The sequence below is a fragment of the Haliotis rubra genome, unplaced genomic scaffold, assembly GCF_003918875.1.
Source record: "Haliotis rubra isolate DU_JTF1 unplaced genomic scaffold, ASM391887v1 Scf1878, whole genome shotgun sequence".
Lineage (NCBI taxonomy): Eukaryota > Metazoa > Mollusca > Gastropoda > Lepetellida > Haliotidae > Haliotis > Haliotis rubra.
In genome coordinates, this window is record NW_025765867.1 from 37,172 (window position 1) to 64,908 (window position 27,737).

A 27,737-nucleotide genomic window follows, 5' to 3' on the forward strand; every position below is an offset into this window, starting at 1 on the left:
GCCCCTATGTATTACTGATAAGTGTGTATTGTTCATGTCCATCATTACCCTACTTAATAATAGTAATAAAGCGCTCCTGTGCTCTCTAACCCATGGTCCAAACAGACAAATCTGTGATATCAACAACTTAAGCATCCCTCGAATGATAATAACTGGTTGTACCGTTGTAAAATGTTGTGTTATTTCCTGGATTGTTTACATAAAGGGACATAACTCCATGACCTAGTTTACAAGTAGGCGAAACTATCGCTGTACACACGTGGTTCCGGAGGACTCCAACCGTTGTGTGATTCAAAGGTACATACTTGATTTAACTGACGATATACGTTGGTGTTGCAATACATCCTTGACATGTCAACTAGTTTGTGTCAAATATAAGCGGAAGCCGAGTTCATAACGCTGATAATATGTGCTAGGTAAATAGCTGTCAGCCCCTGATCTCGAGTTCCAGTGAGTGAGAAGCCCCAACGCCAAAATTAGTTTTTTGGGTTAAAATGATGATTTTTGTGTGAATTGTATCTAGTTTATAAGAATTTCAATAATGCGTGAGTTTAGAGAGGTAATGCGTGAGTGCGTGACATTGGGGTAAAATGCGTGAGTTTCCCGCAGGATGCGTGAGAGTTGACAGATCAACTAAAGTACCCAATACCCAAATAAGTTGCAGGGCAGTCAAGGCACGACCCTGCATCGCGATGCGGTATAAGACCGACTCTCTGCTACCAATTCGTTAACTAATCTTGCATTGCAAACGTGTTTTTCCATTTCAGCTGACGCATCGAGCGTAATCAGGCGCCGCTATCTGTAAAAGATTTACTTATAGGTGATACTCTGTAGGATCATGTCGGCTCTTAAAGGTCTCGGTACCCTATACCCAGAGGCTACAATGTTTCATATTAACTTACAGTCATAACAATTAGGGTTGAAGTAGCGTAAAATAATTTTCCTCCGAAGAGGGCACTTAATTAGGACCACATCACTCAATGTATGTTGATCAATGCCAGAATTTTAATCGTAGAATGTTTGTAGTTTTAATTTATGGCTAAATTGCTCAAAATTTGCCAACAGCCGAAGGGATGATTTAAATCCAGCTTGGGTCCATGCAGGTAGCAAAAGTAATATAAGTCCCCATGGTCCCTAGCATGGTGATCTACTTTCAGTTGCTGGCGATATCGATCTATACCAGATTTTATATTGTGTTGTTTTGAAATGGTTTAGAGCATTTTACAATAACCTCAAACTACTGTAGTTTTTAATTAATCTACATTTAACAAGGTTTTTAAAAAGTATAAATATATTTATTCTTAGTACATAACTTTTTTTCGTCACGATATGGCTGAAATATTGCCGATGTGACGTAAACTTTAAACTCACTCACTCACTCATAACAATTTAGTTCACTGGTGTGACTGTCCGTTTTCACCTACAGTTTTCCCAGAAATTATTGAGAAAATCTTTGTTTCCTAAAACTGACAATAGAGTATCAAAATAGGTGTTACATTATGATTGTAGTAAGGTAATCAGTATGGGAGGCAACTCTTGTAGGCTGAAGAATGAACCTTACTACATCAATAGTTATCTCCCCTGGTGTAGCAGACAGCTTCCTTTGTTGACATGCATATGGCAGATTTGACAGCAGACGCGACTAGAGGGCTGGATCTAGATGATTTTAAATGAGTGTGATTAATGCAATACAGTTAGCTGGTAGACATGACATTCCTCTGTCATAGAATATTCTATCAGGAGTTGGGATTGAGCACAAGACAGGGGCAGGGATGCCAAGGAAGTTCAGTACTACGGATCGCCGGCGACTTGGTCAGATTGTGAGTAGGGGAAAATTGAAAAGCTTTGAATATCAGAAATGAGATTATTAATAAAGGAAGTCCTCAGGTATGTAATAAAACCCTTAGCCAAGAATTACAAAAACTTAACTTGGTGAAAAATCGCGGATGTCCCTCACCATTGATGACAAAAAGAAAGACGTTTAATCTGGTGTAGGGCGCACGAAAATCAAGATTGGGGTAATGTTTTCTTTTCTGATGAAAGCTCTGTCTGGCTTTCCCGAACTCTGTGAAAATTTGGACTAAACCTATCTACCAATGGCATTATGCCCAAAACATACCTTTACTTCGATATTATCCATTACTATACTCAGCAGCAAAAAACCCCGTCTCTACGAATTCAAAATTAGATAGGCGCTGTAATCAAATCATTACAGAAATGGACATAAGCGGATCCAAAATTATTTTGTTTGTGTACAATACCTTGACACAACAATAAATAACTCAGCACAATTCCAAGACATTACGTGAACGTTTGCAGTCCATTCAGACTCTTGACTTCAGTATCTAGTGTGACCACCACGAGCGGCAATATCTGCAGCACAGCGTCTATGCATGGAGTGCACCAATCGATTGATGGCACCTTGAACCACACACTGAGAGAGGCCTGGCGCAATAAACCGGCTGTGTTCGGCCTTGGTATGACATTATTCAGTCTCCTCTGAATTTCATCCCAATGATGTTCAACTGGGTTTAAATCAGGACTAAGGGCTGGCCACTGCATAATGCTGACACTGTTCCGCTGTGGGAAGTCTGGCAGTATGGGCCCGGGCGTTATCATGCTGGAAAATGTTGTTCCGGTGACATGCGAAATGTGGTATGACGTGAGGTCTGAGAGCTTGGTCGATGTAGCGCACCGCTGTGATGCGCCTCCTCTCCCTGGACCAAGGTTCTGGAACACCACAGGACCCATTCTCTGGTTCAGGTCTATTCCACCCCATAACATGATGCTTGCACATCCCTATTAGTCTCTTTCCATAACACATTGGTCTGAGTAACGCTGGCCAAGTCGTCGCCATATTATTGTTCTGCCATCTGCAATTGATACGCAGTGCCGACTGTCATCTGTGAACAGAACAGTTCTCCATTGCCTGTATCGCCAGTTTTGGTGTTGTAGGGCAAACTGTAGACGTTCACGCCGATGTTGAAGGGTGAGGATAGGTCCACGGTAAGGTCTACGGCAATGGAGGTTCCCGCTGTTAAGACCTCGGCGTACTGCATTACTACTGATTGGTCTTCCGTGTGTTCCCACTGTCTGGCGTGCTGTTTCAAATGCCTGCATGAAGGGATTCTGTACATGCTGTCGCACAACATGGCGGTCTTGTCGTCTTGTGGTCACCCTTGGTCTGCCAGTACGGGGACGATCATTTGTGGTGATGGTGGCCCGGAAACGTTGCTGCAGCCTGTAGATGGTCCGAACATTGACCTGGAAGTGATTGGCAACGGCTTTGTGCAGTGTGGCCAGCTTCAAGTCTTCCTAGCGCCTGGTACCTCTGAGCTGTCGTGAGAAGGGGCATCCTGCTGACGTTGTAATGTGAATGTTTCAACCAGGTTTGGGGGTGCATTTTATAGGGCTGGTCCTTGTGAACAGCACGTGCAGCATGAGTTGCATGAAAAACATGGAGAACACCGTACCATCTCCGAGATCAGGTTGCGATTTTGAGACCATTTCCTGGGTTCCATTCTGAGTTTGGGAAGGAATGTCTTTGCTCAGGTAAAGTTGGAGATGTTGTCAAAATATACAATCAAAACATTAAATGAGTTTACAGTTATCCGTTTCTGCGAAGGAAAATTCCAAACTGACGTTTCTTTTGCTGCTTAGTATATGTGGACTTTCATAACTGAAAAATGTGCCCAGTGGTGGGAGAATAGTGATAGTGATGATAGTGTTTTCTTGTTAATTCATAGACTAATAGCAATAATTCATTTCATGATAACAGTCAAATATTTCACAATATTGATGAAATCAAGCATTTGTTTCTTCTTATGAGTAATTTAATTCGGATCAGCTAATAATTCGATCATGATATCAGTAATTCCAGGTATGATATCATAAATAGCTGCGACAATACCGATTGACCATATGTGGTCATATGATAAGTAAATGTGTAAACTATAAATAGAGAATCTCACCCAAGTGTCTACTGATATCAATTATATCAACACGAGTTGATAAAGTTATAAATATCCGAGCCTTGCCGAAGATTTATTGTTTGACACAGCGGTCAATGTATCTTTTGTTTAATTGTACTTTTCGGACGTTAATGTCTGATTGACTAAAACATCCTAGTTTAGCTCTATATCGCGAGAGCTCCGTGAGATACGTCCTAACGGGTTCACTGACATGCGCACAATCATATGATAAGTAAATGTGTAAACTATGATTATTGTTTTACACAGCGGCCAATGTATCTTTTGTTTAATTGTAATTCTGATGCACATATCAAACTGTTTGTTATCCCCGCCGCGCGTTTAGCGCGAAGCAGGGATATAGTATATCCGTCCGTCCGTACGAATTGCAATATCTTAAGAACCATTGACTGGATTCTTTTCATGGTACCTAGGTACCGCAGAATAGAAAGTTCCCAGTCAGGTTTGGTGACCTTGACCTTCATTTAGGTCAAGGGGACTTTAACAGTCGAGTTTCCAAAGAAACGTGAGTTTCTTCATATTTGACAAAACTGCATATAGGGAAGGCGCAGGGCCCAGTCGAGTTTGGTGACCTTGACGTAATTTTTCAAGGTCACAGCGACACTTTGAACATTTCAGTATGTTAAGATTGTCAGCAAGATATCTCAAGAACGGTTCACTGTATGTTTTCTTCACAGACTTTCAAGACTTCTCTTGAATGTTTTTGATAAGCAATTTCTCTATTATTATTTTTGCATATTTCATACACCATGACATTCATGTCAAGGTCAAAGTGAGTTTGAAGTTCGTATGTTTGAACAGCTACAGAGCAGAGCAAGATATCGAGAGAGGTTGACTGGTCGTGTTTTGTTGACATTTAACTTCATCTTAAACTGCGACCTTCACTTTCATTACTCTTTAAGTTTGCTTTGATAATTTGCGGCGGGGGATTATATATATGTCACCTTAGTGACAACTGCTTGTTTATCTTTTGTCCCCATGTATTTGTGTATTGTAGGAGTGATTGACAATATTTGTGTCATCCGATAATCTTCCGATATCGAACTTGTAAGTTTCTAAAATGGAATATTTGTTAAAGCGGCGTAAAACTAAACTCACTCACTCTAATGCGGGATCTCGGCAGTTATTGCTATATAGGCAACGAAATATAGGCCGTCATTGTATTGTATTGACACGTACGCTTATGTGGAGAGAATTTTTAATTTTAGGGCTTGTATTGGAATGCATTGCCTGATTATAATCTTGTTTGGCCCCCTTTGGATGTTTTGCTCCTTGGTAAAAATATGAACGCAAAGGACGGGAACTATTTAGATATTAAACAAATTCAGTTTGTGTTTATTCTGTTCAGAAAACCATATAACAACAATAATAAGTCTGTGAACTGATGTATATTTCATTTGGAAATGACACTTTCTTCTAGCTGATTGAGATATGGCAGGGCCATTTGAAACGAAAATCTGAATAGCTGAAATGAATACAGTGTCGTATTTTGATTAAGTAGAAAACATGTGATGTTATATGTACCACGTACAAATATGACAACTGTATAATGTAATGCATATGCATGAACACCTTCTAATTATGAATAAATCGGTATATTCTACAGAGTTATTGAGGAGATACTGTGGTCATGAGTAAACTAACCAAGACTTACAAGGATCAGTTATGTACCTGGATAGGAGGGAGGTAGGACTTCAATCTGCTGTACCAGGCAACCAGAGACGGGTGTAGCGGCCCGACCTTCCATCAGAAGTGTGACAACAGTGGAGCAACCGTCTCCGTCTGCTACAACACTGCTGGGTATGTGTTCGGTGGCTATACATCGGTCAGTTGGTCAAGTGATGGAACCTACAGATCAGACCACCAGGCCTTCTTGTTCAGGCTTCAGGCGGGGAATAGTTTTCAACCGCGAAAGTATCCCGTAAAGACGGAAAATGTGCAGCATACAGTTTATTATACACTTGACTGTGGACCTACCTTTGGAGCAGGACATGATCTGTTCCCCTTTCAGTTCAACTATTAATAAACAGAACAATTATTTCCAAGGCAATGGATACACAAGTCCAAAATCTTACAACATGTTAGGAGGCAGTACATCCACCTTAACAGGAGACAATTTACAGTTTACTGATGTGGAAGTATATCAAGTTACAGGTGACAATCTCCTATACACTTTATTGAACAAGTCACTCCTTACATTCCGTTTGCCCTGAACATTGATACCAGTGATATCCTATTGGAGCGTACTGATAGACTTCAATCATTTTGGTTTTATATGTATGTTTGAGTATGTCTATTACCTCTCTCTCACGAACCTTCAGTAACCCATGCTTGTCGTAAGAGGCCACTTACGGGATCGGGTGGTCAGGCTCGCTGGCTTGGTTGTCACATGTCATCGGTTGCCAGTTGCGCAGATCGATGCTCAGGCTGTTGACCACTGGATGCTAGATTGACTGGTCCAGACTCGATTATTTACAGACCGCCGCCATATAGCTGGAATATTGCTGAGTGCTGCGTGAAGCTAAACTCGCTCACTCACTCTCTCTCTCTCACAATATGTGACTCAAGGTTGAACGTAAGTGAAATAATCCAGTAGGTGTAATTAATAAAAGTTAAAACATTGTCAAGCCTGAGTGGTATTAATTTACTCCAGGAACGTTCGAAATTAACGTCGGTCGGAAAATATCATTCAGTAATTTATAGTGTTTATCTCGATCAGCAGCTGTTGACTGTAAGTGAAAACGACTATCATGTTCGAGGAAGACTTGGATCTCGACATGGATGTTAATTTTGTTGTAAATGAAAACAAGTCAGTCACTAGAGTTGAATTAAACTCTTTAACTCAGTTTGAGAGTTGTCACATTTTTTTGGTTTGCTTGGAATTAGCTAAAATATAGGGCCTATACATTCTGATCTGACGAGGACACACAACTTGTTATGGTTCTGGTTCTGAAGGTGGACCAGCAGCTTTTCAGGGTTAAGGGCAAACAATGCCTGACAGTATCAACATAATATTCTGTCTATACCAATTGTTACCATAACTTAAACATGAGGGTCAGTTAGTCAATGTTATGTTCTGTAAAATATCATACAGTATGCATAAATGAGGATATTTGGAAGAATAATTTCAGAACACGCTGCACGCCAAGATGAGACACCGTGGCGGAAGCTACCTGAGATGAAACAAAAGGTTTGCATTTCGAAGATTGTTCTGTCCACCGAGCTCATACATCGGTGAAGACATTTGTAAAACTTTGCTTTTGGTCTGGTGGTGTAGTCACGTGAAACGTAAGAGTTATTTGTGTATCCGTCAAATAACCATTAACTAATGCCGGAAGGTATGTCTATCATGTCACACTACAGAGATTTTAATGTTCAGTAACAACCTGTTGCGTGTATCTATCATTTCATTTGACGCTGTTGCTACCCATTGAGTCTTACCGTGTGTCCACAGGTACTGAAGTCTGAACTGGAGACATACTCAACCCTGGGGAAGCTGGATCATGTGAACATCATGGACCAAACCATGACTTTATGCAAATTAGTGTGCGATGATACTGTATTTCAAAGGACACTTTTTTAATTCCCATATCAAAAATAAACTTATCTTCGTGAAAAACGATAGCTAACGTAAACAATATAACTTTAATACTGAAACTAAAGTACTGTCGGAAATGCTAGAAAAATACTTTTTGACTTATATTTAAACTTCAGAGGTATTACAGTTACAAATATCACTTTAAGAAACATCTACATAATGGAGACCGAGAGAATAAATTTTGAGACATGCCCTAAAATGCGTTTTTACTGATTAAAATACCAAAAACGTAGAAAAATACGGGGTAGTGGGACGTTATTTGATACAAACATTAATTAACTGCCTGTGTTACGTCATCAGCATGCACGGTATCGACAGGTGAAATTGACACCTGAGCACACGCTCGGGCGAGGGGTCATCTCAATGGATGTTTTCTTCAAAATGTTGAATATGTGTACGTATAGTATACGTATTGGTTATGTAAGGAATCGTTTGTGTATGTGTGTTTGTTGGGAAATAAACATACTTATTACTGTACATTGGAAAGAATCCTATCATTTGTGTTATCTTATCGATTGATTGTAGAAATGTGCAACGTTTTAATAAATGCATGTCAACAGTATATTTCATTGCAAAAATATGGATGCAATTCGGTCAGTTTAATCTAGTTGTGAACATTGGTCAAAGATTTAACGAAGTCACTGGTGTAGCTTCTTTAGAATATATATTCTTCTTCTCCTAAAGTTTGTAGACCGCCCGTCTAAGTACTCCCTTTTAAAAGTTGTCAAGGATGGTTTTACGTCCCGGTTTTGCTTTTGAGACGTCCCTGTCTTGTCTGATGTGTTTACAATATTGTAAACTTGTTGGTAAGACATACCAACAGCTCTACAAGTTCTGTAATAAACCATTTCTATACTAATGAAAGGTTTACCTCTGTCTTTTTCAAGCACAAAAAACTTGAAACCTTTGCAACAATCGTCTGCAAATAGTTGGCCATAGTGGACGCTGTGATAAGATGTGCATGCATGACGGGAAACATATTTATCAAGACTTAACATTTATATTAATATTTCTTCAATAAAGAAACGATAATTAAGTAAGGTAACACGAACATTCAACATTTATTTGCTTAAGAAAAACGTTAATTTATACTTTTACACCACCTGTATTATTAACATAATTGTAAAGACTATTTCAGATTTCTGTTGTTGAACTCTGAAAAAATCTTAAATTGCTGTTTTGGTACCGAATTCTCTCATGTAAACTGCCCTTTAAATGCCTGGGAATGTTAAATCAATTGAAATAAAAATTAGGTACACTATAGGTGAGTTGATATATTGACAACATAATACATTTATCACCTTTATAAAGATATTAAGGGTAAAAAGCATTTTTCTAGCATTTCCGACAGTACTTTAGTAAGGATGTAGCTACCATGGAGTCTCACCATCACTATAAAAAGAAACAGGTAGAAGGGGTCGTCTCTAACGGTGTGTCAGGACGGGTGTCACAGACGGTGGTTTGGGTCGGCCTGGGTGATAGAGATATCAGCTGAGATAAGATAATCTTTTGGGGGAAATAGACTGGGGAAGCAAAGGGCATGTCATAACTATTTACAAATACTATCCCCAGCAGGCACATCAGTTGTTGTTTCAACGTTGAGAATAGGTTGGTCCTCAACGTTGAAATTAGATTGAAATTAGGTTGTATATGAAGTGTGTTTTAGACGTAGATATCCGACGTGGAATCAACGTTGAAGTTTGACCTATTATCAACGTTGAAAAAAGGTTGTATATGAAAGTTTTTTAGACGTAGATATCCGACGTGGAATCAACGTTGAAGTTTGACCTATTATCAACGTTGAAAAATGGTTGTATATGAAAGTTTTTTAGACGTAGATATCCGACGTGGAATCAACGTTGAAGTTTGACATATTATTAACGTTGAAAATGGGTTGTTCCGTGGTTGTATATGAAAGTTTTTTAGACGTAGATATCCGACGTGGAATCAACGTTGAAGTTTGACATATTATTAACGTTGAAAATGGGTTGTTCCGTGGTTGTGTCTGGGAGGTATTACGCTTTCCTGTAAATAGACTCGCACTTCATCTTTAAACTACACTAAAGTAGCACCAAACTCATGCATCCAGCTAAAAATACCCCAAAAGCTACCTGCAATAAACAGTGTCCAAACAGAAATTGCAGTAAAATATTTTACCTGATAAAATACTTGGTTAAAATTCCACATTCAATATAATATTCATTAAGTTTTATGTCAGTTGGACGTATAATTCCAGTAAGAAGAAAAGAGTATTCCAAATTAAGAAAAACTATTTACTGTTGTATTGTTATCTTGAAAATGTGGAAATTGTCCTGAGAAGACATTTTGTCTGAATTTCAGCTCTTAGACAGACCCCTTTAATAAACATTAAATGCAATTACTTTCACCATGAAAGGGATCCAAGATGACCAGGAACTATACCTGAAGACAACACATAAAACCAGTCACTTTTCATGAAACCTTTATGAACACACACGCACACACAGAGAAACGTGGTTTAAAGCATAATGTAAAACATCACACATGACATAGTCTGTAGGTGATCTCTGTTGTGCTAGTAACACAATATCATCTGCATATAGCATTAAACTGACATTTACGCCACCAATTTCAATACCACAGTTCAGATTTTTCAACACAATTCCAACTCCAAAACACAATTATCAGCTCCTCTTTTCTGCCAATTCCCTGCCTGGCGGTCAGGTGGATACTTCAGAAATGTTCCTAACTCTTTCTTGAAATTTGCTTCGGATGCATTCCCATCTCATTCCCTTTAGATAGGACACATTCTGAAATTTATATTTAAATACATGAATAAGTTATATGGAAGATATATTGTCTTAAATGATTCAAGTATTTGTTTAATCAATCACTTGAAAGGTTCATTTCACTGCTGTAACTTGGCATGTGAACATATGAACAGCATGAATACAAAATATGACGAAAAGTGTAAACAATTTATATTTTCAACCGAAGGAATGCAAGTTGATTATTTAATTAGACTATGAATTACCGGTAGGATGAATTAGACGATGCTTTACTGTCATATATTATTTGCTATGGTCATGATGAAAATGCTGCACTTGGTAATTAACTTACCAGAGATGATTGAATACAACCTTGTATTCTTAAAAGAAAACTTGCCGTTTTGCCCATCAACATTCATTCTTGACATCAAATTGTTTGACATTGTCCTGCAAAACAATGGAAGATTGTTGTTATTCTGTCAGATTTAGTTTTCTTTAGAGATTCTCGGAAATGATTATTTCAAATTAATAGGAGTTGAACTGATGTAGCAATTTTGCTACAAGGAGTCATAAATTGTAACAAAAGCCATTTTACATTAAATGATAAGAAAACAAAATGGGTGGTGGTTCACAGGTCAAAGAACAAGTCTATTGTGGGAGGTCTCCCAACACCATTTGTTCCCAAACACAAGGAAGTATGGATCATGGAGTTCTGAAAACAATAATGAGCTCTCATAAGTATACAATATATTCTCTATTATCTACTCTCTCTCTCTCTCTTTGTCATTTGTACACTCATAAAACTCATAAAAAAATGTTTACACTTAATCTCTTATAGGAACGCTTAGAAAATCTCTCATATAATGAATTATGTGTGCGTATTATCTGCGACGTCATAACTATGCTTCTCTGAATCATGAACAATAAAATAATGAGATTAAACTCTACATTGCCAGAAATAATCTATCATACCATGAATAATAAGACATTGAATAACATCTCTTACAACTCCAATCTACACTCAAAAAGACTTAAATGTACTCGTAAACAAACATCGCTGGCACACGCAAATTCTTGGAAACAGTGCATCTCTGACTCTCAATTCTACAGCTGACCAAATACCTGAAGAGTGTGTTTCCCAGCAATAAACATCTCTATATATCTATAAATGTATGACTTCTGTCCTCTCGCGTGCTATCTTGCATCCAGCTGTTTACGGCGAAAAACAATATGGCGCCAAGCAAGGGAGTGCTCATTAAACTAAACATCTCCGGGAGAAATCATTGTCAATTTTGTTCTCTATTAAATGATCAACCTTAATATATAAAATGAAAATAAAGACCAACTATTATCGGCCTTTCAAAAAAAGACCAAACATTATCACGAATATTCAAACAGGTGGTAATGAAAGAGCATTATCATCTTTCTCTTAAACTTTGTGGTGGATATACTGGAAACAAGTGAAATGTTAAAACGTGTTACCTTAGCCTTGCTCCTTTTATGTGATCCACAAAATTGCTGCCACCCAGTCTTCGAAGATGAGATTTCTGCAAATTCCATTAAAATAATCTTATTTCATAATTAAATGTTCCTTACATTAAAATTACATCTTTTGGATGTAAGATTTTTACCTTTAAGAGACATGAATTATCATATCCCTTCCAAACAAGTGTAAGAATGAAAGTCTGTGGGTGCAAATATGTTAATTGTCCCATCAAAGAATCATTAGTGAAGTTACACTTTTTGTAAATAAATAAAAGTTCAAATAAATTATTTACAATTTCATCCTTTGCATTTCCTTACGCTATTCTCCACCACCCCCCCCCAATAATATACATATGTTGACAGGGTTCAGGGCGTGCTCAATGCATCATTTACTGATAGATCTATTCAAACGAACAAATGTTCATAATAATGGGATGCAATATAAAATGTTGATTAATCCTATCCGCTTTTTGTATAGCTGCCCTTAGGGATCTGTTCATAATGTATGGCTTTGGAGTGATGTTGATTTTTATGTACAATGTGAATTACACACACACACACACACACACACACACACACACACACACACACACACACACACACACACACACACACACACACACACACACACACAATACACACACACACACACACACACACACACACACACACACACACACACACACACACACACACACACACACACACACACACACTATCATCACACACACACACACACACACACGCCAAGTGTATGAGTATGTACAGAATAAAAAGAGACGGCCCACCCTGCATGCCATGTACATTATCTATGACGCCCTCTCCCCTTCCATAATTTCTAAACATAGTGCGTGTGTGTACAAAAATGCTGACCCTTTAGCTCCTGAACAAAATGGGTGACACCCCATCCCAACCCACCTCCAACCCTACAATCAACACCCCACCCGCAGCCATATATTTAATTATGAACGGTTCCTTATATTGATGTAATTTCATTGATTATTTGAAAATGTATATTTGCAAAAATTCAAATCAGGTGATGGGTACGAAAAGGAAATCTTATTCGATTATATAATAAAATGCCAAATATATGCATGCAAATATATTGAAAATAACAAAACAAGTTCATGGAAAAACACGGGCTTCAACTAAATTTTGAGAAACATGTACTGTGACATACCGGTAACCTTGTGAGATAAAACATGAGCCCTAATTCGGAGTTTCTTGCTACATTGACCTGCTAGATTTAAACAACATTCCTACGTTTTCATTATACATGAAGGACATACTTACCAAATAAACACTAAGCATGCCGTGAAGATGTTGAAAATAGAACGTAATGCGTTGAACTTCGCCAAAGTGAACTGACAACGATCAACTGCCTTTGCGCATGTGTTTGAAAGCAAATTGTTGGGAATTATACAATTTTGACAGTTTTGTGGGAAAATATCAAATGTAATGCAATTCGGATAACTGATGACTTTATACCTAAAATCATTGATGTTTTCATTTTCAATTGCGATTTACGTAATATTTCCGTCCGTTGATCGATGCACAATCAAACAATATATAAGATTATATCTGTCACTAGCTCGATCTTGATCTTTTATGAAAATAATGTTCCGAAATGATAGTTGCTGAGTTTGATACCTATTACCAATATGAATTATGTATCAAATTCTGCTAAGGAAACAATTAGTTGACATTTTGTTGGTTCCTTACGTTGAAACAACGTTGACAACTAAACGAATCTCGATTAACTTTCTTTGGTCGCATGATAAACGTTGAATCAACGTTTATGAAAGGTTGATCAACCAAACATCCAAAATTCAACGTTCATTCAACGTTCATTCAACGTTCATTCAACGTTGTGTGCCCGCTGGGTCCCTGTCCTGTTGATCATCGGGTGGTCATGTCACTGAGACATTGAATTATTTAATGCGAAGGCTGATTTAAGCTTTTCTATGGGTATCATACTCTTTTACATATCTCAACATAAACTTTGTGAAAAAGAGACACATAAGATGTTAATCAATAGATGAGACATATTCAAAACACATGAGAAAGCATAAAATACTTTTGAGATGACCCCATGCGCCCGTACGTCATGCATGCATTTCATGCCAGGTGAGTCGACGTTCTGTCATCATTACATGGCAGAGCGACCTAATTGCCATCTATAGTTTGTTTTCAGCAGCTATTGGTATTTCTTTCTAAGTGTTCTCCAAATTTACGAGTAAATATGCTTTTCTGGATATCCTATGACGCATTCCACTGAATGCCCAGTTAGGCCGATGTGGGTTATTTCGACAAATGCCATTTACAATTGTGTGAAATTTTGGGATACAGAGTAACAGCCTAAAAATATTTCCGGCAGTACTTTTAGTATCAGTCCTAAATGAACAATGGTTTTGATCCAGGAGGAAGCACACATGTACAGTACAAAATTTGGACATTCTTGTCAAATAACTTTTAGTTCAGACCCTGAACCGACAAAGTTGATATTTTCACAAATGAGTATATCAATGTATCTTTTAAAAACCTTCATATTTTCAGTATCGTTTGTACAAGATAAAATCGACCGACAGTCGACAACCCTTTAAAGTTCGACTTTGTGACTCATGGGGACTTGAAGACGGCCTCAATCTTGATCTGTCTGACCTCACAGCGATCATCGACGGTCATTTGCCGGACAGGTTCACGGTAATATTTTATGTGATGTCAAGGCATGTCGTGTACTTCCAATGAAGGCAGTCGCCAGGACCACAGACTGCAGATGTGGACCCCGGTTCCATGAAACGTTCATTAATTATCAAACCCTACTGTATTAATCCCTAACACTGTATTGACTTCTTAATGCATCATTAGTCAGTGGCGTCACACAAGATCATCAATACAAGAGAATAGAAGTAAAACTTGATGTTAAAACATTGGAAGAATTTTCTTATGCATGCACCTATGAAATATACTTGTAAAAAATAGTTAGGGGTATATGCAAATTTGAAATTATTTATATAATGATCTATTTATTCATTGTCACACTGATAAAATATAAATCATAAAAATACCAATATCCCTAAATTATTTTGTCCAGTATATTATTAATATGCGTTATAGCATGGAAACAGCGTGATTGTTTAGAAGAGTTCAACTTTTACGAGTTTAAGGTTATACGTTTGGCTTCTTTCGATCCTAAAAATACGAAGGTCTGTGCTAATCAATAAATTTTAACGACCAAAACTTTATAACTTAGGCGTGTCAGTGATACCATTAATATCACACAATTGTCAATAATTGACCCCTATATAACTCGAAAAACGCTACTAGTTTATAGTTTCAATAATGATTGGTTATTTCTAAACAGCGCATGGAATGCCATGCTTATTTCGCAGTTGATTGATGATTTGATGATTTATGAATATATATATATATATGTATTTAATTTATTAGAATCAACGGACTTGTGACATGGCATGATTGATCACACAAAGTAAGTTATGTTCAACTTAGCTATTCATAGTCATAATCATTTTTTTTAAAATAAAGTGATATCAGTCATTGGGTTTTCCGGTCCAGACTCGATTTTACGCAGATCGCCGTCATATGGGTGGAATATTGCTGGAATGTGACGCTGAACAACAAACAAACAAACAAACAAACAAATAGAACAACAGTTGGTGCAGTGAACCATTCTGTGATTGCAACACAATTCAGCTTTAATTGCTTTCTATAGTGACCTCCCTGTTTCAATTCAACCCATCTGTTCCTATTCGTCCTGACGCCCCTGGGTACAAGGACAACCCAACCCTGAATGACCGAATCCACTGTATTGCCTTCGTGGTCGACAGTACTGCCATAAATATCTTCCCAGACAAAATACTACAGACGTCCAAAGCAGTTCAACACAGGGTGAATGCCCAAGGTGAAATACTAATGCCAAAATATTCATGTTCATATTCATATTTAAGATACTTATGTTCTTATTACTTCACAACATATTTTTGACTCCGTGAAAGACGTAACAGGAACCATTATTATGATGACATTGTGACTACAACACTGGTCCATTAAAGTTACTAGATGTGGACCCAGCTTTTACTGCATGCAAAATGCATTGTGCAAGAGAGTGAAGTTTCTAAGTGAACATTCCTCTGCGTTCCCAGACGCATGTTTGTATGATCAAATGTTGTGCGTTATCTTTGTCCTCTAATCGCTTGGCTTTAAAACCACTGTTGTTTATTTTTGTCCCCGTTAGGCCTGCCCCAGGTGGTGTTACTGACCAAGGTGGACAAGGCGTGTGAGGTGGTCAGCAAAGACGTGTCACAGTTGTTTATAAGCTCTGCCATCAGAGACGTTGTAGAGAAGACGGGAGAGTTGCTGGGCCTGCCCCGCTCTCACGTGTACCTGGTTAAGAATTATGAGGATGAGCTAATCCTTGATGACAACGTGACCATCCCTGCTCTGACCAGTATTGTCCAGATGACGAGGTTCGCTGACGACTTCCTCAACGACTGTCCAGACCTTGATGAAGACTGATCAATGACGTCCCTGCTCTGACCAGTGTCGTCTAGATGACCAGATTTGTTGTCAAGACCATGTTAATGACTAATTGTCCATGTAGTATAACACACGTTCCCGAAATCAGGGCACATGTTATCTTTGTTGATGAGTTTCAAACTCTTCATTATGATGTTTGATGATAAATATCCATGTGGGATAATTCACATTTCATCATTTGGTATGAAAAGTAATTGTATGAAATTAAAATAGCTTAACAGAATCCCGCTACTGATTTGGGTTCCGAAGGGAGATAACTGGTCTTTCCAGTACCGGTGAGGTGAGGTGAAATTGGGTTTTACGTCGTGCTTGAGAATATTTCGCTCATATGACGACGTGCATGCGTGTGTATGTGTATGTGCGGCTGCTTGTACTAGCCCAGTCTGAAGCTGGTTTTATAGTGCTAGCCCACTGAGATACCATGCCGCAGTGAAGCATGAATACCCCACTCAGACACATTATACTGACTCTGAGCCGACCAGTCCTTGTTGTACCCATTAATGCCGAGCGCCAGGCGGGGACCAACAAATACCATATTTTAACGTCTTTTGGTATGACGCGGTCGGGGATCGAACCCGCGACCTTCCGCTCTCCGGGCGGACGCTCTAACCACTACACCACGGAGGCGGTCCCAGTACCGGAGCCGCCGATTGAGTTTGACCTCCGTTGTGAGAATACAATATATTTTTCGCTACTTAAATACATTCGTACATATTCTCAAGATGTCTAAATGTGCGTGCGTGCGTGCGTGCGAACTTGAGTGTTATATTTGCGAGTTATGTACTGATGGATAAAATTTTGGGACTTTACATTAATCTGTAAGTTAGTCGCATGTTGTGTTGTTTACATAAATCTTGTGTCTTGCATGCAAAACAATTGTGATTATTTTCGCGAACACATTTAACAATTGAAGTATATGTGTGTAATTTTATACATACACATAGGGCAGTCTCTATCTTGCTGAGTGAGGTCAAGGCCGCATCTGTAATCAGCAATGCATCAGCAACATCCCTGCCACCATACGAGCCCTGATAACACAAACTAGCTTAGAAAACACAAACTAAAGTAACAAGCTTTTCACGCAGTCAGTTCTGTCACGTATGGTGTCCTCGGATTGTCCTATTCGTCTCGGGGCGATCAAAATTAGTGGTTAAAGCATTCGCTGGTTATGCCGATGGCTCGGGTTCGATTTCCCACTTGGGTACAATGTGTGAAGCCCATTTCTGGGTTCCCCCAACCCGTGATATTGCTGGAATATTGCTAAAAGCGGCGTCAAGGTAAATTCACTCACTCAGTTATTCGTCTCGTCTAGAGGAACACACTGAGCACTCAGACATACTTCAATAAAGGTCGAACAATTGCAAATGATGACGGGTTGTAAATGTGCAACGGTCAGATGAAATGGGGTGTCACGATACACCAATCTCACGATACGATACGTATCACGATTTTAAGGTCACGATACGATACGTATCGCGATACATAATTATCGCGCCTTTTCATAGCATTACCTTACCGGCAACGTACGCGCTCGCTGACTGGTCCATCAAAATAGTCTAGCCAATCACAAAAGCTGTTAGTTTCCAACCTATTTTTTAAGTAAAGCTAGCTACATCTATTTATCGGAGCGGTCTGGTATAATTTTACTATCAAGACTTTGACGGAGATGGATATAGCATAAAAATTTGAATCGATAAAGTTTTAAAATAGGAATCGATACACGCAAGCATGTATCGCGTATCGTATCGTCAGTAAAAATGTATCGATGTATCGATACATTCGCGTATCGCGACACCCTAAAAATCAAGTATGTACAGAATTGCTGACCCACCTAGTAAATGTGTACAAAATTGCTGCCCCTTTACCTCCCTTAAACCCCTACCTGACCCCCCTTAAAATCATGATCATCCCCTCTCTCCCCTTTACTCTTCTCCCCACCACCCCCACCCCCACCCCCAATTGTGAACGGTGCCTAAGTGTGCATTGTTCATGTCCATATGCTGCTCTACAGCATTACCCCACATAATAATAGTAATAAAGGGTCCCTGTTCGCTCTTAACCCGTGGAAACAAAGACGAATCTGTGATATCAGTAACTTATAAAAATATAGGCATCCTTCCAGTGATAATAACTGGTTGAAGTGTTGTGAAATGTTGTCCTATTTCCTGGATCGTTTACATAAGGGACACAACCCAAGACCTAGTTTACAAACAGAAAGTATGATTCGGAGAAACTATCGAGATACACGTAAACTGTTCCGGATGATTTCAACCGCTTTGTGATTCAAAGGTACATATTTGATATCTCTGACGATGTACCCTGACTCTTTTTATTAATTCTGCTATAATATGTCATATTCAATGAATAATTATAACCGTGGGAACGACTTGTCTCCACTACCGTGATGCGAGAGCCGACAATTGGGGACATCGGGTCACACAGTGAATTGGGTACCTAGCACATATTATCAACAATATGAACTCGGCTTCCGCTTATATATCAGCCTGGTTCCCTGGGTCTATTGCGCCTGTGCTAACGCTCCGACACTGACCCAGGTAACCACTCGCCGAATGGCGGCCTTCACTGCAGGGAGACCCGCCATACATTTACTATAGAAAATCCGAGAACGGGTGGTTAAATTTTTTCATAGCATTTTCATCGATACTATGGCAAAATATACGTCACCAGAACAACGGCCATCGTTACTTTCAGCTTACGAACACGTTATTTAAGCAGTTTCGAGACACGAAAATCGTCGTCACACTGGCGATATGTAAACAATGACACACCCTATTTTCATCACCGACATGTGCTTTGATATTTCGTGTCAGCTCGCTATTGCCACGAAATCGTACACATAAACCATGGATCTGAACGACCACATTGATTGACTGTAGTTAGTATCTTTATTTTAGCAAATTTGATGACGAAAATATCGCCGATTATGTCCCGTGTCTGCCAGCGTTTCAGGGTAGGTTTAGCGGATACATATTGCGTTTAGATCATATGGATGATGTTAACGACAAGGTTTATCATTCTGATATTTAGCCTCTACAAAACAACATGAAACAGTTAACATACCAATATCATTCAGAAATGTTTATGATTATAATAAAACATGGTTAATCAAATGATCTGTATACAAAAATGCACATACACAGCTCAAAACTATAAATTTGATACGTTATATTACTAAACTGAATATATAAAAATACATGGTATGATCAGTCTGTTAATACATTGGTATAACATATATGTGAAGAACATTTTAGACAGATGAACATTCTACTATTTGTGAACTGTTGAATTACGTGTGATTTTTGTCAATGAAACCTGTCATGAGAACTGTAGTTTTTATGGCTTGAAGCCAGTATCAGAGAATACATTTGCTGTACATTGGTTATTTTGAGCATGATAACCCTGGTGTTATTAGAATAGATTTAATACAAATCATCTGATATCAGCAGTTTTTCAGTCAGATATCAGTTAACTAGTTTGGTTAAATGCTGCTATGGACTGTTTGCATTACTTTATTTTACTTGACACCAGTGCATGCATACATACTTCAACACACCATCAGTGATTTGGTTTTGAAGTTTGGATAATTTGCTCTGTACTTGTTGACCAGTTCACTATTGTGATTTTATTTTTTTTAAATCAAAAGTGTATGGTGTGTATCTTGACATTGTGTCTTTATATAGATATTGGGTATTGTGTTAACACCTAAACTTATTTGGACTAAAGCAATAACTACTCTTGGTGCACAGAGTAAAAAGGCTGTTATGGCATTGTACAGATGTCAAAAGAAAGGTGAAAATAAACCATGTCAAGATTAATTATGATATTTCATGCTATGATTGTTCCTATAGTGTGTAATGGTGCAGAAGTATAGGGGACCTCATATTGTAAAATTATTGAAGATGTACAGCATAAAATGTGTAAATGGTTTCTCAATACAGCAAACAATGCTATGGTTTGGGGCCTAGAATGTGGCAGAACCCCTCTCCAACTTGTGCACACCACAAGCCCTATAAGGTATTGGTGCAGGCTACTGTATTTGGATGAACGCAAACTGCCTCTCCAATGCCGTACCACATGGCTCCTCATATTAAAAACATTCTGTTTAGACTCATTCATATTTAGAATATTCTGATTTGAATATGTGTGGTTAGCACAAGATGTGAAGATATTTATTCGCCTTTTGAGACAAAAGATCATTTGACAACCTACGACAAGCAGGGTGTGGTTCTATCAACAGTTTATCTGTTTCCTTCTATTAACAGCATTTTTAAAACAAAGAATCTTACACTTCCTATCCATGTACACCTAAGACTATCCATATATACAAATATTTCATAATGTGTCCGTTTTCCTGTTATATACAAGTAGCTCTATATGGGGTGGGGAATGGTTTACATTCAATGTTAGATATAATGGCCCGATGTGTAATCAACTTCCCAGTAGAGTCACGCAGATGTTGCCATACTAAATGACTAATGTTAAACTAAAATGAAAATAGGGTGTGTGTCATTGTTTACATATCGCCAATGTTACGACGATTTTCGTGACTCGAAACTGCTTAAATAACGTGTTCGTACACTGAAAGTAACGACGGCCGTTGTTCTGGTGACGTATATTTTGCCGTAGTATCGATGAAAATGCTATGAAAAAAATTGTAACCACCCGTTCTCGGATTTTCTATAGTAAATGTATGGCGCGTCTCCCTGCAGTGAAGGCCGTCATTCGGCAGTGGTTGCCTGGGTCAGTGTCGGAGCGTTAGCACAGGCGCAATAGACCCAGGGAACCAGGAGCGTTAGCACAGGCGCAATAGACCCAGGGAACCAGGAGCGTTAACACAGGCGCAATAGACTCCAGGGAACCAGGAGCGTTAGCACAGGCGCAATAGACCCAGGGAACCAGGAGCGTTAGCACAGGCGCAATAGACCCAGGGAACCAGGCTGATATATAAAGGGAAGCCGAGTTCATATTGTTGATAATATGTGCTAGGTACCCAATTCACATACTAATCTTGCATTGCAAGCTTGTGTTGTTCCATTTGAGCTGACGCCACGAGTGTTATGTTATGTTATCGACGTGGCCTTTGAGAGTACCTGGCGTGTGCATACATGTATTTCAGCTGTAGAAGTGTTGTGGTGATGATAGTGCTCTTCAGTCTTGTGGTAAATATTATGCACATTAATTGTATGGCGGTGGGGTAGCCTTGTGGTCAAAGCGATCGTTCGCCACGCCGAAGACGAGGGTTCGATTCCCGACAGGGGTACAATGCGTGGTGCTCATTTGTGGAAAGCCCCGCCGTGATATGGCTAGAAAATTGCTAACAGAGGCGTAACATATAACTCACTCACAACAAAATGTAACTTAGGACTCAACATTTGCTACAAGTCAAAACATTGATTACACAACAGTCTCGTTGACTGGGTTCCATCCTATTGCGCAACTTATTACAATAACCAGTCAAGAATTTTGAGACCGCTCATTCAACTGAATATATAGATATAAATCAGTATAATTTGCTACATCTAATCATTTGTATATTGCAACACTATTCTCTTTCTAATCCCTTCGAACACGTCGTTCAGCGAGCTCTGTCGCACAGCGTGCTCTGACAAACGGAAATCTGGAAATAGTGGAAATCTCAAAACGAGGCTCGGCCACTAGAAATGTTTGGCGGTCTGGTATATCAATCACATGGTACGTTACCAAAATACACTTAATAAGCGCAAAGAACACATAACAGGTGTAACCAGTGAGCCAGATGAATTGAGAATTATTGTACGACCTCTTCCAACAGGGCAGTCTGTGACGTCTTATAGTTACCGACATGCTGCCTAAACCTCGACATAAAATATAGAAATACGATATTTTTAAACTTTGAAAATAAAATCAATTTGTGAAATACATTTTCTTATGAAACTAGGGATTGGAAATTCAGTGTAACCATAGTTGTTTGTGGTGTCTCTTTCACTTTCACACGAGAAAATTTGGATAGGCCGAAAAGTAGGTCATTATCTGAATTAGTTAATGGTCCCATGAAGATCCGGGGTAGAATAGGTCTTCAGCAACCCATGCTTGCTGTAAAAGGCGACTGTGCTTGTCGTAAGAGGCGACTAACGGGATCGGGTGGTCAGGCTCGCTGACTTGGTTGACACTTGTCATCGGTTCCCAATTGCGCAGATTGATGCTCATGCTGTTGATCCCTGTATTTTCTGGTCCAGACTCGATTATTTACAGACCGCCGCCATATAGCTGGAATATTGCTGAGTGCGGCGTAAAACTTAACTCACTCACTCACTCACTGAATTGGTTAATGAGACTGATGTTTCGGTTGTGTACTGAAAGGGGCGCAGGGATGGTTGAGGTGGGATATGTTTTACACTACATCAGCACAACAAGCTATAAGTCTTAAATTAGATTTAATATAATCATAGGGGCATACAGATTTTTGAGGGGACCATGGAATTTTCAGCAAATTCAGCCATTTGAAACGTAAATCTATAATAACTGAAAGTAATTAATACAATTTCTGATCAAGTGGAAAACATCATGGTGTGATATTATATATACCGCACACAAACATAAATACTTGTGGAATGTACATGCATGAACACCTACTGATGATGAATAAATCTGTATATTCTCTGATCAGTGTCATATTTTGATCAAGTACAAAACATACTGTGATGTTATATATACCGCATACAAATATGACAACTGTATTATGTAATGTATATGTATGAACACCTACTAATTATGAATAAATCTGTATGTTCTCTAGAGTTATTGAGGAGAAAACTGTGGTCATGAGTAAACTAACAAAGACTTACAAGGATCAGTTATGTACCTGGATGGGAGGGAGGAAGGACTTCTATCTGCTGTACCAGGCAACCAGAGACGGATGTAGCGGCCGACCTTCCACCAGAAGTGTGACAACAAGGGAGCAACCGTCTCCGTCTGCTACAACACTGCTGGATATGTGTTCGGTGGCTATACATCGGTCAGCTGGTCAAGTGATGGAACCTACAAATCAGACAACCTGGCCTTCCTGTTCAGGCTTCAGGCTGCGAATAGTTTTCAACCACAACAGTATCCCGTAGTTACAGATCCCGCCAAGTTGCAGTATACCGTCCATCATAATGCTCAGTATGGACCTACCTTTGGAGGAGGACATGATCTGTGGACCTTCAGTTCAACAATTACCAAACAGAGCAATTATTTCCAAGGCAATGGCAGCACACATCCACACACTTACAACATGCAAGGACATAATGTCACCAACTTTACAGGAAACAATTTACAGTTTACTGAAGTGGAAGTATATCAAGTTACAGGTGACAGTATCTTAAACCTTTCATTGAACAATTATATCTTTATTTTCCATTTGCTAAAGAGAACGCTGTGTACAGATATCAGTGATTGCCTATTGAAGCGTAGAGTTTTAACTTGAGGAGAGATAGAGCCAAGCAAACGATGCCGTCTTGGTAACTGGTCATTTAAGGCTGTCTATGCCGTGATGGTCAAGATTGCCTGAACGATATGTAGCTCCAGGTTATACAAAAGTGAAATAGTCCAGAAGCTATAATGTTGTCAAAACAAGGTGACACTTATCTCTGACAATACCAACCAGTTTATGTTGTACTGCAATTTCCTCTTCATACCAAGTGTTACCACAAGTTCAACACGAGGATCAGTTAGTAAATGTTATGTTCTGTAAAATATCATATACTATGCATAAATGAGGATATTTGGAGAAATGATTTCAGAACACGTTGAACGCCAAGATGAGACCCCGTGGCGAAAGCTACCTGAGGTGAAACAAAAGGTTTGCATTTCGACTTGTTACAAAGATTGACCTTTCCTACGAACTGACCCATTCCTGAAGACATTTGGGAAACTTTGCTTTGCTCTAATACAGGATGGTGTAGTTCTAGTCAAGAAGAACAAGAGTAATCATACATCGGTCAAATAGCCATTAGCTAATACAGGAAGGTGTATCTGTTATGTCACTCCACAGATATTTTAATGTCCAATTACAACCTGTTACTTGTAACTATCAGTTTATTTGCAGCTGTTGTTTCCTGCTACACATTGAGATTTAACGTGTGTCCACAGGTACTGAAGTCTGAACTGGAAACGTACTCACCCCCGGGGAAGCTGGATCATGTGAACATCTTGTTGCTGGGGGCGGTTGGATCGGGCAAATCCAGCTACTTCAACACCATCAACTCTATATTCCAAGGGCGGATAACCTCCGTCGCCCGCAGTGGGAGTGCAGAACACAGTCTAACAACTACTGTAGGTTGACACGTATCCCATCTAACTACTAATTCAATGAGTTATTTGTTATGTTTATTTGGTAAATAGAATGACTAAATGCTGAAAAGGTAAAAGTATACTGATATTTTTCACTGGAACGAAATAATGCAGCTTCATGTATGAACTAGTATCAGTCCTCAATGAGCAATGGTTTTGATCCAGGAGAAAGCACACACGTAAAGCAATTACAAAATTTGGACTTTCTTGTCAAACAACATTTACTTCAGTTCCTGACCCAAATAAGTTGATAGTTTCACAAATGATTACGTCAATATATCTTTTACTGATCTTATTTTCAGTATCGTTTGTACAAGATAAAATCGACCGACAGTCGACAGCCCTTGAAGGTTCGACTTTGTGACACAAGAGGACTTGAAGACGGTCTCAATCTTGATCTGTCGGACCTGATGGCGATCATCGACGGTCATTTGCCGGACAGATTCACGGTAATATCTTATCTCATTTGGACTTACAATGAAGGCACTCGTGAGGATCCGCAGTATGCAGATATGGATCTGGTTCCATGAAACGTTCATTAATTAGAAGACCATGTATTATACACTAATACTGCATTAAATCGTTTTACATCATTAGTCAGTGACATCATTGATGTACCTGTAATATTGCCGTTCTTTCCTGTGACTTAAGTTATCGACATCAACTCTATATATGTAAAGATATGAATATTTTTAATTTAGTTTACATATCAGTATTGAACAGAACTGAAAATATCTCTATTTATATTTACTATAGTTCTTCTACTTTGGATTTTGAGGATTATCTTTTCAATTATTTACCGATATCTTGAAACTATTAATGATATCTTTAAGTATAATACAGATATCTTTAAAACGATTGAAGATATCAGTTATTTCTTAATGATTAATACATCGGCATATCATATTTTAGCATATCATTACCAAATGTAAATGTTTTCATTGTCCTGTCATTAGATTCGGGGAATCACCTAAATATTTCTTACAAACCCAACTGGCTCGTTTATTAGAATACTGTAACGTTTGAGGACTTACTGTTAATATTGATAAAACCAATGTGGTCATGTTATGAAAATCAAATATTCCACTAAGATATGTTTTTACTTCCTGTTTGCATGCATGCCAATTGCATACATCAATGTTCATAATGTGAGTCATCGGGTTGTCCGGTCCAGTGACCGCCCAGGTTACAGACCGCCTTTATAATGCTGGGATATTGCGGAGTGCGGTGATGAACAACAAACAAACAAACAAACAAACAATTGCAACAAAAGTTGCAGAGACCATGCAGCAAACCGTACTACGGCTGCAACACGATTCAACTTTATTTGCATCCGATGGTTTCAGTTCAACCCATCTGTTCCAATTCGTCCTGACATCCCAGGGTACAAGAAGAACCCAACCCTGAATGACCGAATCCACTGTATTGCCTTCGTGGTCGACAGCACTGCCATAGATGTCTTCCCAGACAAAATACTACAGACGTTCAAAGCAGTTCAACACAGGGTGAATGTCCAAGGTGAACTACTGATACCAGGATATTTATACATAATTTCCAAATCTATATGATTTGTACCAGTGAAAGTGAGTACACTGGCAAATCCATTATGCAACATTGAAACATTATGTAGAGGTTTCAAAGAGAACATTCCTCTGCGTTCCCTGACGCATGTGTGTATGATAAAAGTCCGTGATAAAAATGCTGTGTATCATCTTTGTCCTCTAATCGCTTGGCTTTAAAACCACTGTTCATTATTTTTCCCCCGTTAGGCCTGCCCCAGGTGGTGTTGCTGACCAAGGTGGACAAGGCGTGTGAGGTGGTCAGCAAAGACGTGTCCCAGTTGTTTATCAGCTCTGCCATCAGAGACGTTGTAGAGAAGACGGGAGAGTTGCTGGGCCTGCCTCGCTCTCACGTGTACCCGGTTAAGAATTATGAGGATGAGTTGGTCCTTGATGACAACGTGACCATCCCTGCTCTGACCAGCTTTGTCCAGATGACGAGGTTCGCTGACGACTTCCTCAACGACTGTCCAGACCTTGATGAAGACTGATCAATGACGTCCCTGTTCTGACCAGTGTCGTCCAGATGACCACATTTGCTGATCGCTTCGTTAATGACTGTCAAGACAATTGTTTTGACTCGTGTTATCTTTGTTGCTGAGTGTCAAACTCTTCATTATAATGTTTGAAGATGAGTATCCCTGTGGGATTATTATCATTCTTCTAGAATGTAGTTGAAAACTCATTTCATCATGTGAAATTAACAGTGCTTCCAGTTTCTTATTACATATTTGTCCCTAGATCTAGTGGATACACACCTAACCTGTACTTCAGCTTTATGTATACCTGATATTTTCTAGGTTCTCATGAATTGCATGTTGAAATCAAGTGATTCTGAATTTTATTTCATTCTACCATGACACAGATTTTTTTTTCTTCATATGGATGTAGCATTAACCAGTTATATGACATAATTACATCAAATTATACTTAATTCGGTAAAAGAAGATCCAAGTTAGCAGTTTTGTTGTGTAAATTTATCATATTTTACTCAAAACAACGTGAATGTAAACAATGTATGGTCACCATGAGTACGCCACCAATCTCATTGTCACTCTTCAAATAGGATTGTTGTGATTGCATGTATCACCACTGCCGACCAAAATAGATCACTGTAAAAATATCCTTATTTTTGTGTAATATGTGTGTTGATTCGTACAGTGGATTTATATTTGTCTTTCAAAACTGATCTGCGTTTACGTCATAGGCTACACTTCACCTAATGGGATTTGTTTCCACAAAATCAGTGGAACATCATGCGGACAATATCACTTCTTGAATTATTAAAGTAGAACGTGCACAATGGTGGGTTTTAAACAGAGGGTGCACATGCACACGCACACGGACACAGTCACGAACAGAAACACGTGCTGGGACTAAAACTGACTTCCCTAGTAATGATACAAAATTATAAAGACTGTATAATTATTGTAAACTGTAATCACAATTTTAATAAAGTGTTGTTGCCATA

At 38.8% G+C, this 27,737-nt stretch overlaps 1 protein-coding gene across 7 annotated transcripts; it reads left to right on the forward strand.

Annotated features, from left to right (window-relative positions):
* Positions 1-262: 262 nt before the first annotated feature.
* On the forward strand, positions 263-27,737 carry LOC124274106 (interferon-induced protein 44-like). Of its 7 annotated transcripts, none has more exons than XM_046709426.1 (7): positions 263-297; positions 6,036-6,143; positions 24,158-24,216; positions 24,507-24,689; positions 25,010-25,156; positions 26,054-26,225; positions 26,477-27,737. In XM_046709426.1, the coding sequence occupies exons 2-7, from the start codon at positions 6,068-6,070 to the stop codon at positions 26,755-26,757; spliced, it is 918 nt and encodes a 305-aa protein (XP_046565382.1). In that variant the 5' UTR covers positions 263-297; positions 6,036-6,067; the 3' UTR covers positions 26,758-27,737. The 7 variants fall into 7 exon arrangements, with proteins under 7 accessions (XP_046565382.1, XP_046565377.1, XP_046565380.1 ...); XM_046709421.1 differs by lacking the exon at positions 263-297 and adding an exon at positions 23,650-23,725 and having other exon boundaries at positions 5,937-6,067; XM_046709424.1 differs by lacking the exon at positions 263-297 and adding an exon at positions 23,650-23,725 and having other exon boundaries at positions 5,937-6,067; positions 24,167-24,216.

Bases quoted from the DNA above. Each gene is read 5' to 3' on its own strand.
- LOC124274106 (XM_046709421.1), top strand. From the start codon at position 5,981: ATGATCTGTTCCCCTTTCAGTTCAACTATTAATAAACAGAACAATTAT. The intron at 6,068-23,649 runs ATGTTAGGAGGC...CACACTTACAAC, and splicing joins CAAGTCCAAAATCTTACAAC to ATGCAAGGACATAATGTCAC. The intron at 23,726-24,157 runs GTGACAGTATCT...AAATGATTTCAG, and splicing joins GGAAGTATATCAAGTTACAG to AACACGTTGAACGCCAAGAT.